Source organism: Cydia fagiglandana, chromosome 16 (assembly GCF_963556715.1).
Source record: "Cydia fagiglandana chromosome 16, ilCydFagi1.1, whole genome shotgun sequence".
NCBI classification, from domain to species: domain Eukaryota; kingdom Metazoa; phylum Arthropoda; class Insecta; order Lepidoptera; family Tortricidae; genus Cydia; species Cydia fagiglandana.
The window spans coordinates 3906662-3927372 of NC_085947.1; the positions used below are offsets into that span (position 1 = coordinate 3906662).

Sequence of the window (20711 nt, forward strand, 5' to 3'; positions counted from 1 at the left end):
TTACAGTAGGAGTAGCAGAGAAAGCGTTATCCGTAAAAGCCGTAACCGACTACCGCACCGCACGGCAACCTTGGTGCCTTGGACCTGGGTACGGTGGTCGGCGTACGTGTGTTAAGGATGCAGCTATAAGTTAAAGCAAGAAAGAGATATTTTGTGCGCACCAATGTCGTGGTGCGGTAGTCTGTTAAGGCTTTAAGAGTAGTGTCGACTGAAACCGAATTTTTCAGGACACTACCGAAAATACGGTTTTGGTCGCTAGTTTTTTTTTTGCCCCAACCTAGACTTAAGGCCGTAATACACTATCGCACCGCAAGAAACAGATATCTCTTTCTTGCTTTCATTTATGGGTGCTACGCACCAAGGTCGCGGTGCGGTGCGATAGTGTGCTACCACTTTTAAGTCGGACACTTCATAGGAGTACCTACATTACTCTATTTCGTCCCTCCAAATTCAATAGAAAGAGTAGTTCAACAAGTGATAGAGGGTGTTAAAAATAAAACAGGCACAAAAAATCACTAACAATATTTTATTGTGACTCCTTAAAGTAATTTCATACAGCACAACATTTATACTAACTCATGCGGCTATGGCCAAACTGAAGTTCCCAAAACAAGTTGATTAACGGCCACCCCGTCTGGCCTCTAGTCAACTCTATGGCTGCTGCTCAACGCAACGTTGGCTTATCCATGTCGGCGGCCGATCGTAATGTTCCTGTGTATTGTTTTGAGGATAGTCACATTTAAACCAATATATATGTATGATAGGTTCGTCAGGTTGGTTCAGATGCGCGAAGGGCAAACTGGCCAGAAATAGGAGCCCCGTCGACTCAGGGAACGAGTCAAAGATTTTCACGTTTCACGATATGCCTAGGAATTTCACGATACGCCTGATCTTACGATCGGCCGCCGACATCCATATCATAGCGCTGACTAGACGTAGTTGAGAAGACGCTAGTGTGGTCTGGCCCCAGCAGCTACGTTAAAAGTTTTAGAGAAAATATTTTGATATCAGAGTATTTCATTATGTTACGTTTTTTGGCCATGGGTGTTATCAAAGAACTAGGTTGGCATTTTCAAAGGGGATAACTGAAAATTGATTCGAATACAATTTTTGATGTTCCATCACGCTCCGCTATTTAGGGTCCTAGCTATATTGGTTGTTCAATACTACGCTATAGAATTTCCAATTTAGCAAGAACCCTAAATGGCATAACAATCCCGTGTGGTGTGGTACCTAAGGCTGTTCGGCAAGTACCCATTTTACTTAAATACACTGCCAACCCTTCGCTTTGTTTTGAAAAAACATTCAGTATATCTCAACCTAAATAACAAGTAACTGATCTACAGCGGTGATTTTTATAGAGAATATAAATAAAAATATGTTTCAGTGTAAACGGCACATTCATTACATATTACATCCACAGTTTGAGACACACAAAATGCTCCCCTAGTGTATATGTTCAACACACGATCAACACAAATAAATATACCCACTATAAAACTAGTACTAGCAAACTGTCATAAATTTAGAAATCTTGCATAGACCGCCAATTTGGTACATATTTAGGGCCAGTTGCACCAACCACATTTGACAGACTGGTCAACGTCAGCTGGCGCGCCCCGGCGCTTTACTATGAAACCTTTCATACATAAAAATTTAGCGAACTCTTTAACGATACGAACAGTTTGGTGCAACCGACCCTTAATTATTTAACTCATAACATAAATCTTATTTAACCCTAGAATAGTCGCGCATTTCTGTGAAACGCGAGTGCTCGCGCGGGGGCATTTTGCCGCCCATACTTAACATGGTTTTTTTTGTTTATAATAATGGACAAATTAGTTTGTAATGACTTTTTAATAAAATAAACCAAAAACTAAAAAGTAACATATGTTATAGTTTTACGCTTTAAAAAAAGCTTGAGAAATGCACTGTGTTAAAATATTCACCTTTTAGTCACGGGCGGCAAAGTGCTCAAAGTGCGAGCACTCTAGGGTTTTAAAATCTAAAGATTACATTAGCTCTTTGATATTAAGGACCAGTTGCACCAACAACATTTGACAGACTGATCAACGTCAGCCGGCGCGCCCCGGCGCTTTACTATGAAACTTTCCATACATAAAAATTTAGCGAACTCTTTAACGATACGAACAGTTTGGTGCAACCGGCCCTTAGTATCATATGTGTGATCAGTTATGTATAATAAATACACTACGCAAAACAATATGGACGTGTTCACACTAGGTGTCTTCACCTAGTGTAAAGTAGTCCCAAAAATGAATTTACCTTTCAAGATTTTATCCGAAATATATACCTACTAATATACATAATAATTCGAGTTTTTCGAGCTCAAAGGGTCAATAATCCATCGGCAAATCTTAATGATAGATTTGAAAAAGTATGCAACATTATGCGAATTCGATGATTAGTTAAAACTCAGTTCAGTCATTAAAATCAACGACTTGTGTTAAAATTGGAAAAATAATTTAAAAAAATGCATTAGGAATGTTTGATTTCATCAAAAATACTAGCAAATGCATACAACTATGATTTAAATGTCATGGACGCGGTTCAAAGATATGATTTTTAAGTATAACATCTAAATGAAATGGTGTTTTTGTTCGATGCAAACGTTTCGAAAACTATTGTTTTTTTTATAAAGGTTTAAAATGTTGCCATGTCTAAAATTTGTAGAGGAGTTTTTATAAATTAAATGTAACATGTGTGATTGAAGGGTTGCTCAATGATTTGAAACCTAAAGATAATTTGTGCACGTATCTCACTTTTAAAATGTTAATAAATACAAAGAAGAAAAATGAAAAATGAAATTTAAATTTAAATTTCGTTTTAAATCAAATTGTTTTTGCAAGTCTTATCAGGATGGTATTCAATCTGTCCAATATCTTAGTCCAATGTATATTTGCGTCTCAAATTTGTGCTTAAAGAGAGAGTGAGACGTGATGCACATTGGACAAAGAATTTAGACAGGTGGTATACCACCCTAAGAAGTTTTTTACACAATTCCAAAAATTGAACATTAATTTTACTTTTAATTAAAATAAATGCATTGAGAGCGGTATAAGAGACAGCCTTAATGGCTGTCTCGGCTCGGCTTTATGAGCTCAAAGTCCATAGACACAGAATCTTTCCAAAACATTTTTACTTCGATGATTTATACAAAATTAAAAACAAACTGATTGCTACGTGCGAAGTGCGTGTTGGAGGAACTAAAATAGACAACGCACAGCGTATTTTGGGCCCAACATTTCCTATTCGACAGATGTCAATTGTCAAATAACTATAGTATTTTGTAATGTGACAGACTGACAGGTGTCATATCTATGTAATTTATAACCTAAAAACTTGCAGATTGTATTGAAATGACACTTGTCAGCGTACCCAACGAGTTTGAAAAATACTATAATCTGTCCCTTAAACATTATCACGGACTCTGAAACTATATAGACCTTCAAACAATTGACAGGGATTGAGGAATGAACTTAATACGAGACCCTCCAGCACATGGTAGTACGCGCACCGCACGGCAGTCTTCAGGGTATCGCGGAGTAGACGTCGACCTGCGTCCGCAGCCAGTAGAAGTATGAGGAGACGTGGAAGCGGGTCACGTTGAGGGCGCTCTGCGTCTTGTTCTGGAGCACTTCGGGGGCCCACTCGCCTCTGGAATGGTAAAATGTGGTGTTAAGATTTTCTTTGCCAACCCAAAGAGAATAGAGTCTATAGAGACGGATTGTCAAAGTAAATTATGTAGCAACCGTAAATTTACTGCCATCTTTCGACAGATGATAAAACTGTTAGAACGCCATTTTAGAATAGATATTAATATATAACAAGTTAACACACATCAGTGAAAGAATAAGGATCAAAGTCAAATGGCGTTCTGTCGAAAGATAGCAGTAAATGTACTGTAGCTACATAATTTACCATGGCAGTAACTCTCTACTTCAAATTCTCTGTGGCGAACCTAAATACCATCAGGATAATTTAGTAGTAGTGGTCATGAATGTCTTGAGTCTTGATCCAAAAAAAATTGCCGATTTCTTGGGTAAAAGACGTACATGTGACTATTTCAGGGTTAGAACAAAATATTCAATAAAAGGTGGTTTCTTGCGGAATCCTGGTCCGATAATGGCTTTACCGTGTAGTCTAGTAGTCTATACAAGATTTCAATCTTTTATCACAGATGACAAGAAACAGGACAATTTTGAAAGTTTTTAACTTCCCGAGACCCAGAAGTAATTGATTTGTTTTTGAATTTGGAATAGTTACACAAACAAAAGTTCAATATAAATTGTGGAATATGTACGCAGGGTCTTAGGAGGTTAAACTGTGTAAGTTACCCACTATTGTGACAAAAATGAAATAAAATTAGGCACTTACACAAAAACTTTGGTCTTCAAATACTCCGAAGTAAACTGGTAGTACTCGACCGAATACTTCTTCACAACTTCATACCCCGTTGTCGTATAGCCAACCACACTATCCACCAACCCGGGCACATAATGCTCGATAGTGGCCACTACCACTGGAGTTTTCTCAACAACATAGTCTTTTATGTTTCCATAGAGTATGCCAGCTTTCTTAAGACCGACTGTGAAGGCGTCTCTGGAAAGTTGTCCGTAAGGTTTGGCTATTTCGACCGCTTGGGCGTAGTAGATGGGTGTGTTGGTTTCGAGCCAGAGGTAGCCTCTAGCGGAGGCCGAGAGGGACTTCTGCCATGCCCGCTGGCTCTGCTCGAGGATGCCTAGGTCGTTCAGTAGTCGGCCGGTTGCGCTTTCTGAAAGGATGGAGGTAAATTATTAAAACACGCGCAATGTAAAGCACATACACACTCTTAAGGTCTGTCTCCATATTGCGCGGCAAACTACCGAACATTGGCTCGCGAGGCAGCCGCGCGCATGGATACCGGGTTGGCTGCCTCGCGAGCCAATGTTCGATAGTTTGCCGCGCGATATGGAGACAGGCCTTTAGAGACGGTATACACATGTATACCGTGTATGCATGTAGGTAGACGGTGTGCACATGCCCAAAGGCGTAGCCAGATGATGAACTAGGTGGGGCCTAGTTAATATTGCCGAAGGCCAAGCAAAGGGGTGGAGGCATACATTGTATGTAATATTTTATCTCCTGGCGGCTAAAATATACCTATATCTTTGGCATTCATAGTTCAAAGTATTTTAATGACACAACAGACATGATAAGAAACAGATAAAAGGGCATTGGGTTCATTCCATACATAATCGAGTAAAATGCCATTCAAAACAAAGTCCGTTATCAATTATGACATGCAAACATGACAAATCGAGATTAAACAGAACACGTATTACACGTACAACACTCCTAACTGTACATCGGTGGATCTTATTACAAAAGGCATAAGGTCCACCGATGTACAGTCGCCATCAGATATATCGGAGCGGCCAAGGTGTTCACAATATCGGAACGCGCACTCTAACGACTTGACAATAGAGGCGTGTTCAGATATTTGTGAGCACTTTGGCCGCTCCGATATATCTGATGGCGACTGTACAGTTAACAGTGTGGGAACAGCCACGTACCCATTTAAGCTTATATATATAGTCCACAAAGAAAGTGGTCTAAGTTACGTAAGTATATTAAAATAAACTTTTCTCTTTTCCCAGCTAAAGGAGTTAATTTTATTTTACTTATCTTATTACCGTAAAACAGCAAATTTTTGCTCTGTAGGGTAATCGTATAGGAAAATTACATAAGGGATGAAGAAGAAAATATGCACAGTACCATTTTGAACTTACTACTCTTACTATAGTCGGTATCTTTAGGTATTTAAAAAAGAGTAATCAAAATCTACCCTTAAATGGCTTCTTAAGCCAGTTGCGGGTAGATGAAAACATTACATGATCAAATAATGTAGGTTAAAGTCACGTCGTTCAATGACAGATCCAGGCGATTTTGTAATTGGTCGGTTAACCAATAAATGTTATAACTACCCGAAAATGTACAGATTATTTGTTTACTTTTATTTAAATACCTAAAGATACAGACTATAGTCATCTGTTGCGTGGAGACATTTACGAGTACTGTGCACAAGAAAGTTGGACGATGTTACTACTGTAACATCAGAGTGTACTTTAATATGTTGGTGGGGCATTTGGGGTATACAAACCCTACATTACTGTGATATCATTAAATATATACGTACAAATTATTAATTATACATGATATTTGTACAAATTTGATGATCAATATTATCATTCTGATAATATTGATTTATTCTGATAATATACATAATTGCGTCAGAGATCCGCCTCATCCGCCCATTAGAAAAAAATCCTTTCAACGCCCGAGCAGGCGAGCAATTGACTTGTCAAAACGGAACCGTTTTATCAGACGGCTTCTTTAAGCGCCTAGCCTAAATGGGTTTCAGGTAGCTACGGCTTTGGTATTCTATTACAGACTACACAAGCAGTGTCAGGTAGGGAGACGTTTTTCGCGGCTGTGTAAGCCAATACGGGAGCGGCAAACACGACCACAGGCCTGGCAGGTGTAATGTGCCCGTGGTGAACAGGTGCCGGGCTGATGACGCTTGGCTCGCTTACTTGCGAGTGTCATCTTCTTTTCGTGTCGATGGTTTCAGAGCGGCTACCGCGAAAACCGAAATTCGCAAATTGCGGGGATCTTTCTCTTTTACTCTAATTACTCCTTCGTTCGAGTAAAAGAGAAAGATCCCCGCAATTTGCGAATTTCGGTTTTCGCGGTAGCCACTCAGGTGTCGGGCTGATGACGCTTGGCTCGCTTACTTGCGAGTGTCATCTTCTTCTTCTCGTGTCGATGGTTTCAGACTGTGCGGGACCAGAAGGTAGCGAGTGTCATAAACCAAGCGTAGTCCGTCGAATACCAAGTAAGCGAAGCCAAAGCCTAACGAAAAACCCCATCAAAAGCATTGGATAGACTATTTCCATAGGGAAATAGAAGCCCATCTTGGATAGCCTCTTGGGGTTCTATGTCCTAATACTGGTACAGATTACCTCCAACGAAATTTAAATCTTAATGAAATGGAACAGAGTTGCTTTTATTTTGTTTCGTTCTATTTTAAAAACAAATTCAACTCTATTTTCTAATACCGTTGATTCAAATTAGATTGCCAATTTTCCTTGTATGGTGGGCCGCTAGCGGCTACTTTACAGAGTATAAAAATGTTCATAAATGTTTATTTAACCTTTATCACACAAAATAAGACTTATCACACAAGAGTCTCAAAGATTGTGAAGTGTTTGTACTTACTCGGGAAGTTTCCGTTGACCGTGGAGACATCATAGGCGATCAGTCCAGCGATGCCCAACAGTAAGATGAAGCTCGCCCACAGCCAAGGGAATCTCCTAGTGCTCGTCATTCTGTCTAGAATATCCTGTAAATTCCAAAATACTTTCATTTACAATTGTAGTACATAATTATTTTTTTCACAGAAACGCAGTGTCTTGGTATTTCAGTTAGTCTGACTTGCTATTTCGAAAGTAGCATGACCAAAGACCTGACGACGGGAGCAAAAATGCACTTTTCACTAGTGCTTAGTTAAATATCAACTCTTCTATCAACATCCATACGAACAATTATTGAATCTATGATATTTAATTAAGCACTAGTGAAAAGTGCATTTTTGCTCCCGTCGTCCGGGCTTTGAGCATGACAAATACGAATGATCCCGAGAAATTACGATCTAAATCAATTATGCACCACATATGTAGTAGACTTTTAAACAACACAAAATTCTATCTTAAAAGTCCTCAAAATACTCCTTGACTAAGTGGCTGATTTAAGTGCAAAAAATAATTATTAAGTATCTTTGGAGCGAGAGTGGATAGGCTTTTACTGAACCAGTTATCTACATCTTTGGCATTCATTTCTCCATAAAAAAGAATCGTGTCAGGAACTGGTATCAACTTTCCAATGGAATGCCACCTTTACTTTCCATTTAGTTCTAACAATTTAGTTTCTTTGGCAATACAAATTATATGTAATTTATGTATTAATACTATTAATAGTATTAAATCCTTTGTAAAATGAATATTGATATGAATACTATAGGACCTACCATTTCCTAACATTTAGATGCCGATTTAGAGGCAGGCAGCTCTTGCCTCCTTTTCTAAGAACCATAGTTTTAGTTGCGTATACTTAAGGCCGTTCATAAGTGTAAAAATACTTTTTTTGACCTAAAATAACTAAGCGATTGCTAAAATTTTAAAGCATAAAACATTCATAAACCGATTAAAGTAGGTAACATACGTAATAGTTGTCTATTTGCATCATAAGAACAACAGTTGTGGCAATTAGAATCACTTCACAAGTGAAGGATAAATACCGCAATTTACCTTGAACGCTAACTATGCTGCACAATGTACAACAATGTATAAGAAACCAGGAAAATATCCAGTTTCATGTGAGAATAATTCTATTAATAACCTTTTTCACACCTCCTACATTCCAAATAATGCAAAATGTTGTTTTATAAGATGACTGCCAAATATGAGATGGACTTGTGAGCTAAAACTAAGCTTCTAATGCTCAAAATTTATAAATACACTGCTTATTTATTTGGCCTAAATAAACAATAACTGTTAGGTAATGCCATTTGACATTAAGTCTGCCATTTGAATATGTATAATTGTACCTGAATAATGTACTTTTCATTAATCACTTTGTTAAACTTATCACCTTGAATATTAACACTACAAATCCATGGATTCAACTGATTAGATTACATATTGTAAATATTAAAATTGGTGGAATAAATTACATTTCCAATGAAATATTCTTTGCTATACCTATACCCTATATCTTTAGGTATTACACTACATTAAACAAAATCTCTTAAAGCTAAAACTGGTTTAAGGAGCCATTTGAGGATAGATGAAAACATTAAAACAATCAAATAATGTAGGTTAAAGTCGAGTTGTCCAGTGACTGATTCAGGTGGTTTTGTAATTGGTCAGCTAACCAATAAATGTTATAACTACCCGAAAATGTACAAATTGCTTGTTTACTTTTATTTAAATACCTAAAGATACAGACTAGAAAAAAGTTAATCATTATGTATTGCAGAAGTTGTTTCTGTGAGGGGCTCAGAATAAGCAATGATAATGATACAACTTTGTTGAACATGTGTAACACATTTACAGATGTAGTGCATAATAATGTCCATCGTATTTTCACGGAACCGTACGAACGTGTATCTGCTATTTCAGTCAGTCTCGGAACAAAAAGTACTGAGGTTGACCGAAGTAGCATGACAAATACGAATGTTTCCAAGAAAATACGATGGAAAACAATTACGCACTACTTCTGTAAATGTGTTAAACATGTTCAACAAAGTTGTATCAATGCTTATTTATGTAATACTGTTTTATGACTTAAAAATAGATACTTGTAACTGGGCAAAAAAGCTATCTCCATGTTTTTATAGCTGTTATCAAAACTATCAACAAAAAACCTGCACTAAAAACAAAATATCTAAATACAGAATTAAATTTGAACTATAGATTTTTCCTTGCTTTAAATACGGATTTAAGGTTGATCTTTAAGGTTCCGTAGCTGAAGGGTAAAAACGGGACCCTATTACTAAGACTCCTCTGTCCATCTGTCTGTTACCAGGCTGTATCTCATGAACCGTGATAGCTAGACAGTTGAAATTTACACAGATGATGTATTGCTGTTGCTGCTATAACAAATACTTAAAACAGAAGAAAATAAATATTTAAGTGCGGCTCCCATACAACAAATGTGATTTTTTTGCCGTTTTTTGCGTAATGGTACGGAACCCTTCGTGCGCGAGTCATACTCGCACTTTTTCGTTTACTTGAGTGATAGTTGGCAGGAAACAAGGAAATCTATACTTAGTCCAAAAAACAGCCAAGGTTAATATTTGTATGACTTATGGTTCTTACAAAGCTTTTTTTACTACAGTACCAAGTAGGTTTCGTTGAATGTGTTTACATTTGTTTAAACGCAAGTATTTACTTGTTGATAATGTAGGTAATACAAATAAATGTAGAGACAGTGTAAATTATTATTTAACAATGTCTAAGGTATAAGCTACTAATCAATCACCCAAATTAATTAGAATCGATTTAATAATGACTTCGGAAGATAATTACCTGCCGTCAAACCAATATACACTAAAATTAAAAAATAATAACAGGATGAATGCTGTCTTATGGACATGAAAAGGAAATAGATTTCGTGATACGTGTTCCCTCGCGAAGTGCGTATACAACCACATCACCGGCCCAAAAACGAAGCTTTTACAGTTATTCACGTTGGGTGTTAACTACTCGAGTGGTTTTTCTAGTTCCGAGAAGCTTTACAAGACGATATTGCGTTGTCTAATCACCACCCAAAAATGTTTGCATTTCACAAATACACATATAAACCAATCATTCACGAAGATTTACTATTAGATAGAAAAATAAGAATTACCTATTCACAATGATGACTTTTTATAACACTTAAATCACTGCTTCACCCGAATTCATTAATTTTTTATAACAGAAAAAAAATGTCGTCACAGTCAGAGATGATGACAGACACTAATTATGTTACCAGAGCAAAAAAGTCTAGTAAATATTGAATGTAGGCAACACTGAGGACAAAGGGCAATAGGGCTGTGGTAATTTTTTTCTCGATAAAATACCGGTTTTTAAGGGTGCGTTCAATTTATAATTTTTCATCACACTTGTTCGAAAATGATCTTATTTCATAAAGGTGTACTGAAGGACAAAGGCCTTTATTGTTCCCGAGGGAGTTATGAATAGTGAAAAAAAAGCTATAACTTCCTAGGGAGTTCTAAAGCTAAATCTGACTTCCCACCCACGTTACACAATATACTATTAACCTTTTATAAATATACTTCATGTAAAATGTGTATAGAAGATTTATTTTTGAGAAATTGCATAGTTTTAGTAATTATAAATAACTTACCTGGCAAATTTTATTGGTCTTTACAACGGTTTCATCTTTTTTCTTTCCTTTCAAAGTTTCAACACTAATCTCTTTATACTGAGTTACTGTCATTTTCAAGGATTTTTGCTTTAGCTTCGGACTGATTTCTGCCCAATTAGAATCTGAAACAAAATTAATATTAAAAGCTAAGCTGCCAAGAGATTGTATCGTACATTGAATTTTAATTGCGACATTAAAAAATCTAAGATTTTTTACAAGTTTTGATTTGTGGACGGCTAGCTAGAGCATGGACTAAATAATTTTTTTTAGAGCATAGACTTATGGTGGTAACACAGTATCACACCGCACCGCGACCTTGATGCGTCGCACCCATAAGTGAGAGCGAGGAAGAGATATCTGTTTCTCGCTTTCACTTATGGGTGCCACGTACCAAGGTCGCGGTGCGGTGCGATAGTGTGTTACCACTCTTACCTATGTAATCTAGTAGAGTGGCAGACTGTTTAGGACAACGATGGAACAGTTGCCTCCACGTAGCGTTACAAGAATCGTCCCGCTGCAAACAGTCTACTAAACTTTCCACTAGCACCCGGTTGTAAGGGTCCAGGTTCGAACCGCTCAAGTACTGGTTGGGCAGTTTCTTTATTATCTGATTGAAGGTCACTTGGAGTTTCGCGCCGCTTTTATTGAAGTATATATCCTGGAACAATGGATTCATTAGCCTCATATTGCAATATTTTTTACACATAAAGCCTCCTACACACTCGTGCTCGAATCGCACAGTGTGGAGCGGGCTTAATAACACCAGCGTAGGCGAAAAGCTCACACGAATAGAGAAACCCGCCCGTCGCTACCAGTGAATGTGTGTAGCAGCCGTATTCAAGTCAAATACAAGATATTGAAACGATATGGAATAGATATGTCAGTGTTAAACAAGTGCCAAAAGGGACGTTTTTGTTTGAAGAAATGTCAATTTTGACACTTGTTTGACACTGACATATCTAATCCATAGCGTTTCAATATCTAGTATTTGACGTATCTCATTGTTCGAATACGGCTGTAGGTCAAGAAATGTATAAGCTAAAATACAACTTGACTAACAAGTACGGTCGCAAGTATTAATTTATGACCCATTTCGTACCTTGTCACAGTGACAATCAATATGAAAGACGCGATCAATATGAGAGACATCATACTATTGTCAGTGTGACAAGGTACAAAATGGGTCATAAGTCATAAATTAAAACTTTCGACTGTACAGATAGTGCGAGTAGTTAGCATGCGCCCGTACCTTTACTTTGCAACTATATGCGCCGTGTGCATGCATAATAGCCCTTACGGGCTTACGGGTACTCAAACATCTGGTAATGTGAGGCGGTGATTAAAGACATTATTTTACTTCACTATTAACAAAATCCCTAGCTAAAAGGTCTTGAACTTTAACAAAAACTTTATGTAAATGATGATACCATATTGTTATCAACTTACCTTATATTTACTTAATTGCTTCATAAGGTCACTTGACATATCCTTAGACAGGCCCTTCTTACTGTTCACCATATCGAACATCGCCAACAGTTGCTCCTGGCTCACTGTGGCGTCCATCTTGGCGTGCCTGTCCAGCAACTGGCTCAAATACCCTACCACGTACTTAGAATAATTCTTTAACTCTATTATTGGAAGGAATAGTTCTTGCCACGCTGCAAAGAAAAAAACATAATGTTACCTTTACACTTAGTACCAGAAAGATGGGTGGCTGGCATTGTTATCTTTTTTTAAAGTAAAGAGCTGCTGCCTTAAAATAAAGTTAAGGCCTGTGCAGTGGCGTAGCTAGGGGGCATTTAATTAAAATGTCACCCATTTAGGGGTGACACCCGACCGTGAACATCAGTAGTGCCACCTATAAAAATTCGTAAAATCATGTAAAATGAAAGCGATGGAGTAAATCCTGAGCTATATTTAATTAACATTTTGATTGAATTTTGGGGTGACACCCACAATTTCCGCACCGGGTGCCACCCATGCTAGCTACGCCACTGGGCCTGTGTGCACGTGCGCTAAAATGTTGGTGCCGCACACGCACACGTCACGCAAGCGGTGTGCCGTCTCTCATAAGAATCTGTATACTACAACGCCGCACGCGCACGAGCACGTCACGCACACGCCCAACAATAGGTTAGTTTACTATAATGGTAAATCTGTATAAAATTGAGATGTATGATTGAACATATTAATTAAAATTTTACTGGTTTCATATTCTTAAAGTAATTTGTGAATTTTAACCTCGCTATCTAGCCAATTTACATAAGTACTTTATTTATTATGAGTAACATTTAACATATGTGAATTAAACCTGATTCACGACAGCTTGAATTCGATTACCTCACAGTTTTGGCAATGCTGACCCGTGGAGCGCCCTAGTATCACACGTGTGGCACTGACTAAATTGGGGTCGTAGTGACTGTGTTACCACAGATCAATATGGGTCAAATTGCTTTGCATCAATTAGTCGTATGGTAAACCGACGGGTTAAGTGTGCACGTAGTTATTATTTTTAATTATTAATTCACTTTAAGCCACGCGTATGCCATCATTTTACTGAGCTACTGCTAGTATTAAGATAAAACTCATGGGATGTTATCTCATTTAGTCCCACCTTGAGAGGTGACATATTGATAAGGAGTGATAGTGTCGTAACCTGAGAACAATAGCCTTTCAAGTTACTGTACATTAATGTACAATCGAATCGGCATAAATATGGGCTTGTGCACAAATCACGCGAGGTTCGATGGGAGGGAGGGGGGTCATGAAAAATACACGACAGATCACGTTGGGGGAGGGGGAGTAAAAGGAGACCTCACGTGTATTTTTCTACGGTGAAAGAAACTAAGAAAAAATACCTACAACATGAGTAGATACTTTTTCTCAGTTTCGGTAAACATAAATCTTCACTCTGCATTTCAAGATAGCGAGTCTATTTTATTTACGAAATTTTGGAGCGCGTGGCCTTGTTCGGTCGGATGGAAATATTTCAATACCAATAGATTCCAAATTTCGAACGCTCGTATTTCAAAAATTAGCACCACGAGATTAGATTAGATTTTCGAGTGACGAAATCGAGCGATCGAAATTAAAAAATCGGCCCTCAGCTCTTTTCTTTACCTAAGTGTCTCACTATCCACTACATTCTTAACTTTATGCCTATAACTTAACTAATTTTTAACTTTGACTTAACTAATTTTGAACTTTAACCTATAACTCATTTTTCAAAATCTTACCTTTCAAACCAACTGAGAAGTCGCTGTACCCTCCCTGCCCGAACGCCCAAAGAAGGGACAGTCCAATCGGCGGTCGGTTCTGGTATGAGTTGCGGAGACTCGCGCTTTTTTGGAGGGACGCCACACAGAACTCGGGGTATTCCAACGCCAGCATTTGGAGGAGGAGACGGTGGCCGTTCACTAGTTGACCTGGGAGAAAAGTGGGGGTAATATTATATGAACTTAGCATTATTACAACATGTTTATTTCTAGTTTTAAATGATATTGATTAATTCACCTATCAATATAGTGATTCTTGAGGAAGGTTTAGGTGTATAATTTGTGAAGATTTTGTGTAAGCCGTGGGAAGCCGGGGCGGGTCGCTAGTCAGTATTAAATGTGTAGTGATTTTATACTTAAACATAAATAAAACTTATGGGGTGGGTAAAAATTGGGTGGGATTGATAAATACATACATTGTTTATATAATAAATAAATATTTCGTTTGTTAAATCAAATAAATAAATAAAAATAAATTATTTTATTTTATTTCAAACCTTAAAATGGGCGTGTATGTCTTTATTTAAAGAAGAAGACAACAAGTCATTTGATTATGAGCCAAAAATTTTAAATATTGTTTTATTTGTGTAAATATTAAGGGTGTGACTATATTTTAGTGTGTAATTGTTTTCAAGTGAAGTAATTACTGTTTTTGTGTATGAAATGAATCGAATCGATATTTCAAGCTGTTTTATGAGCAATGTTCTTCAATGAAAGTAATAACCCTGTTTCTTATCAACAATGTGCCTTTGTATTTTTATTTGCTCCTGCATGCATGTGTTGCATTGATACAGGTGTTTTCAGGTTTTTCATATGTTCAATGTGCAAGTATATGTATGCATTTGAATGTATTTCTGCGCTAAACATTATTTGTTATATTTGTAACTAGCGACCCCCTCCAGCTTTGCACGGGTTGACGAATTACATATATATGCCTAAAACTTCCTCAAAAATCACTTTATTGATAGTTAAAAACCACATGAAATCCATTCAGTCGTTTTGGAGATTACCGCGAACATACAAACATACAGAGGCCGCAGGCCGCAGGGGACTTTGTTTTATAAAATGTAGTGATAGTCCTAAAAACTTTCAAATTTTAAACATATTATTAAGAATTTTCGGATTTTTATATGACCAGCTACCAGTGGCGGCGCGTCAAACATATTCATAGACAAGCCGGGGCTAATTTGGCTTACATATTTCCTTTACAACTCTGCTCAAACGTCCAAAAACAGGCAAGCCGGTGGGAATCGGCTTTTATGGACACGCCGCCACTGCTAGCTACATTTCTGTACAGTCACCTAGACCGCAAAAATATCTGACACGATCTTATTTGTAGAGCCATAAGAGTGTGTCACATATTTTTGCGGGCTTCGAAGAGTGACATATTATTGCAGGTGACTATAAACAAATAAAATTAAAAGCAATCACCTAACTGATGCTGTGGACTGCATTCTTTTTAAATACCGTAGGAGTGTCAAAACATGTAAACTCAAAAATAAATTTAAATTTAAAAATGGCATACCTCTACTCATATCATTAGCTAAAGCGGTGAGAGTGACATCAAAGAATAACTGAGCATTAGCCTTTCCCGCATCACTCAGCACCGTCTCCAACGGACTCTTTATTTCTGCAGGCAACACCGACAGAGGATACAAAGGGTCTTGGGTAGAAAACGTTGGGTCTTCCACTTCTATTTGGGTCTTGGAGTTGAGGAAATTGGCGACTTCTTTCAGCCAGACTAGGGGTGCGTTGCTGAACCGGATTTTGTTGCTCGTAATGATATTTGCTAGCTCTATTGCGTCAATCTGAAAATAAGAAATATGGTTATTGATTTTGATCATTTAAGTTGTTACGTTAAGAAAAGCCCTCCTGTTTAACTTGGCATATACATAGAAAAACGTGCTAGGCACATTTGCCCGGGTACCTATAGAACCTAGTCTGTAAATTAGTAAATTTCTATAATATTATTTTTTATATTTGTTAAATAATTAAAAATTCCATTTTATTGCATAGAAAAATATGAGCTGTAACATTTTTCCAATAAGAAATTATAAAAATGTCTATACTGAAGTAAATAAAGTCATACCAGAACATCTGTTAGTATAAAATTATAAACTCATAACATGCATATGTAATGTTTGTATTCATTATGTGAAAATGTTATGTTTAGTAATATAATTTTATTTATTTCTTAAACACACTTGACATACTTATTATAGGAATAGCACATAATTGAGAGCATTCTGTAAGAGCATTGTGTTACTTAACTCTTACTTAACTGCTACTGAAGTAACAAGTACAATGCAATTTTAAAAAGTGAAAGGATTTCTTAACCTTTTGGCCGCCGGACCTAGTCCGCAAAGACGCTCACTCACACGCCAGAGCAAATTTTAAGTAAACAACTAATAAAAAGTTTAGGGATTGCAAATAGTGATATCGATATTTACAATATTTAATAAAAATCTTTTTAATTTAGCTTTGTTCTTATCCTGTTTTAATTTCATTCCAAATTGCCAAAATTAAACATATGTTTTACACCCGAAAATGTTTAAAATATAGGGATTTAACATAAAAAACAACCACTAAACAATGTCGATTCAAGACGTGATATCGCCGCACTAGGCTGTACGAGAAGTCTTTTATACAAGACAACGGCGCCCATGGACTGCCCGCAGTGCAGACCGACAAGGACTGTTTCCGCGCGGATCAATTAATAATAGTCTCTAGGTCAACGGCGTAAGCGCTTGTCGGTACGTAAACTTTATTGGCGTAACGTTAAAGCTGCGCATCATGTGTCGATAAAGTCAATATACCGGAACTGTTTTAGTGAAAATTACACGTGGGTTGAATTTTTTATGAGTGAAGATATTATTCCGGAATTAGAATCTATCATTATAATTTCAGTTTGGTTTACATTAATCTATAGGTAAACTCTTATCAAAAAAACGTTCAACGACTTGTTATAAAAAAATTACACATTAACTTCAATGTTATAACAATAAAAGTAAAGTCTGATAAACAGGTATGTCCCTGTACCACACTTGTGCGAAGCGGTCGCTGCGGTGTATCCCTTCCCACTAAGCTATAAAATAACATCAATTATTTTTTTTATTTATCTCTTCTGCAATTAAATAGTCCACAATCTACAATGGCAAATTTACTTGTCTGACTCTACTTTATAGAGCTAAAGAAGCTACCTGAACTTTAAATATAGTTATGCCTATCTGACTCTCGTTCTACGTATTCTAGTAAGTAGTTACCTACTATTCGTTGAAAAAAATTGGCGATTAACAAGTGTTCAAATACTTAGATAAAAACATATTTCTGACTTTATATTTACTTTAAAAATTCCCATATCGAGTTAACATTCCCATCCCTAGCTGTCTTTTATACAAGACAACGGCGACGAGGAACATGAAAAATGTTGAAAATTGGAGCAATTTTTTTAAATGCCTTATTATAAAAGAAGGGATTTATATAGCGGCTTAAAAAGCAAATAAATGAAAAAACAAAGACTTTAAATATGAACACGAGTGTAAATGAAATTGCAATTGTTATTATTTTCACATTAACTCAGTGGTTGAATTTGTGTCTTGTATACAAGACGACGGCGCCAGCGTATCGTTCTATCGTTGTCTTCTATACCGGACAACGGCGGTCAAAGGGTTAAATAACCTCAACAGTGTTCCACAAAAAAGTATGTGTAAAAAATAAATATACATCTAGAATTTGGGCTAACTACTGGCAATTATGCCAGGAACTCGAAAACTATAAATTAATTAGTCACAAATGAGATTACAATCATTAGAATCTAATGAGCGTGACTTTGTTCCCGCGATAATAATCGTTAAAAAGAAATATGTCCTATTTTTACAATTAAATATTGTGTAATACAAATACGTACAGCTTCAAATGCTCCTTCAATGGTTTTTGGCGGCTTCGGCTTGGGAGGCTCAGCTTTCTTCTTGTTTTTGCTGGCCTTCTTTCCATTTGCTTTTGGGTCATCGATCTCCATGCCGGCATAATACGATTTAGTCGGTGGCGCTGCAAAACAATTTACATATACATTAATTATAATCTTACATTATTAGCGTACATAATTAAGATTAACTGGGTAATCAACTTACCAACGTCTTCAGGCTTCGGTCCATTACGGGTCGGCTTCTTTTCGTCCTCTTTTATTGTTTTTACTTTCCCATTTTGAGACTTCTTGTTCTTACCTACAACTTCCCATTGACCGCTGGACATTTTGGTGTATAAACGATTTTATTTATGTAAATTACAATTGTTGTAAATAAGGCAAACGCGACAGTGTACACGTCAAAATCAAAATATCCAAAAACGTCAAAAATGAAAGCTCCTCTGCTATTGGTCCATGAAATTCCACATGACAAGACGTGGCAATGCATTCCGTTGCACGTGGTTGCACGAATTGCAGTGTTGTAAATGCAATTTAATAATTGCACACGACATGGGAATTAAAAAAAAAGCAACTACTTTTAATTGCGGTTTTATATTATTTTAACAGTTTCATATTGTTTCCTTCCACGTAAATGTCATTTACACATTTTAGAATCACATCTTTTGTTTGATACTTTTATCGGTTTTTAGTGCAACCCAAAATAAAATGGTACATCACTACTTCAATCAGTCGTTTTCCGATTCTTCGGAGCGGGTGACGGACGGACTGAGCAAATTTTTATTGTTTTCGTTTTCGCGAGCCGTCACTGGCAAAATTACAATTTATAAACAAATAAAGGGACTATCGTGTTCGTGCTGTGATTTATTTTAAACTTTGTTCATCGTGAAATAACAGTGATTAGATATGGAGGACAAGTTGATGTTAGGCGATGTTAATAGCACCTTGAGAGAAAGGGTGTTTTTTGCAGCCAGGGACGGGATGTCCTTAACTCTATACGCGTTATTATACGAAAAAAACACAGACGAAATAGATGACCTATTGAACAGCGTAAGTAAACATTTGTCTTTCTTTCAAAAAAGCAATAAGATTGCGAAGTGTTTTCGCTTTTGTCATCTAGCTAGAAGTCACGTTACATTCTATTTATAACACGGTGTACCTTCTACGCGTTATGTAGTTATCTGTGCGTTGTTTAATTATTTTACGCGTCTTTATCGCGATATTTGCGCCGTTATTTATTGTTGTTGGGTAACCTTGGGTGTGCTTGTGGAGTTAGGAAACCCGTGTATTGGTTTGGCTCCAAATTGTTTCCTTTGTGATATTTTCGTGCATTTACAGGTAAATGACATGTCATTGAACTTGCTCAGACTTTGAAATTTATATTTGTTGTGATGACACAAAAACATGGTTCCTCGCTTCTTTATTTCCTTCAATATTTTGGTGCCAATAAATAGATAAGATAAGGCAGACTGTGGTCAATGTTATCTGATAAAAGTATGCTTACGCAATAATTATCATTTAATTGAAACATGATTATTCAAACATGTAAATGAGCAGTCGGAGTGTGGTATTTTATAACTGCAGTAAAGATAAATAAAAAAATAAAATAAAAAGCGATTTATTTCTGGGTAACCATAACTACTTATAAAGTATTTGTGCTTAATCTAAGATAACCTACCTACTTACCTTATGCCAATTCTTGGGATTAATTGCAAAGCGAATTCCAGGCTCCCATGGGCCATGGCAAAAATTCCGGGACAACGCGAGGAAGATGACTTAATCTAAGATAAATCTTAATTACAAAAAAGTTACGCCAGAACCCTCATAAGAGGTATATACCTCTTCCAGTAGAATTTTTGTATGTCATCTTTGTTCTCTATTTCATTTTCAACTCTCTGTAATTAACCATTTTTGTTTAGATGATTGCATTTACAATTGTAATAAACTGCAACATTTTGTTACTTTTATCAATTTTATCATAGACAACAGTCAGGCAATTTGTTTAGTTGTCAACTTTGCTTATAAAATTTTATAGTAATCTTATGGCTCCAAGGTGGAAACTGCACCGATTTTTCTTAAAATTCAAATGTGTGAACAAGTGTGGAAAAAACCGGGCAAGTGCGAGTCGGACTCGCGCACGAAGGGTTCCGTACCATAATGCAAAATGCAAAAAAAAAACAAAAAAAAGCAAAAAGAAAATGGTCACCCATCCAAGTACTGACCCCTCCCGACGTTGCTTAACTTTGGTCAAAAGTAACGTTTGTTGTATGGGAGCCCCATTTAAATCTTTATTTTATTCTGTTTTTAGTATTTGTTGTTATAGCGGCAACAGAAATACATCATCTGTCAAAATTTCAACTGTCTAGCTATCACGGTTCGTGAGATACAGCCTGGTGACAGACGGACGGACGGACAGCGAAGTCTTAGTAATAGGGTCCCGTTTTACCCTTTGGGTACGGAACCCTAAAAAATAATCTATTTAGTTAATGTGTGTGAAGTGATATCATTCCCATCCATTG

At 36.8% G+C, this 20711-nt stretch overlaps 2 protein-coding genes across 2 annotated transcripts in view; one reads left to right on the forward strand and one right to left on the reverse strand.

The window, feature by feature from the left end:
* Window positions 1-507: 507 nt before the first annotated feature.
* LOC134671760 (transmembrane protein 214) lies at window positions 508-18624 on the reverse strand. Its single transcript, XM_063529584.1, has 10 exons — window positions 18401-18624; window positions 18178-18317; window positions 15796-16078; window positions 14232-14420; window positions 12442-12653; window positions 11428-11653; window positions 10975-11117; window positions 7282-7405; window positions 4399-4795; window positions 508-3678 (listed from the first exon to the last, which is right to left on the reverse strand). The coding sequence occupies exons 1-10, from the start codon at window positions 18519-18521 to the stop codon at window positions 3552-3554; spliced, it is 1962 nt and encodes a 653-aa protein (XP_063385654.1). The 5' UTR covers window positions 18522-18624; the 3' UTR covers window positions 508-3551.
* A 305-nt stretch (window positions 18625-18929) lies between these two features.
* The window catches only part of LOC134671738 (protein fem-1 homolog B), a 31021-nt gene continuing 29239 nt past the window's right edge, over window positions 18930-20711 (forward strand). Inside the window, exon 1 of the mRNA XM_063529562.1 lies at window positions 18930-19242. Within this exon, the coding sequence (XP_063385632.1) occupies window positions 19099-19242 (144 nt within the window). The 5' untranslated portion in view covers window positions 18930-19098. The remainder of the gene's footprint in view (window positions 19243-20711) is intronic.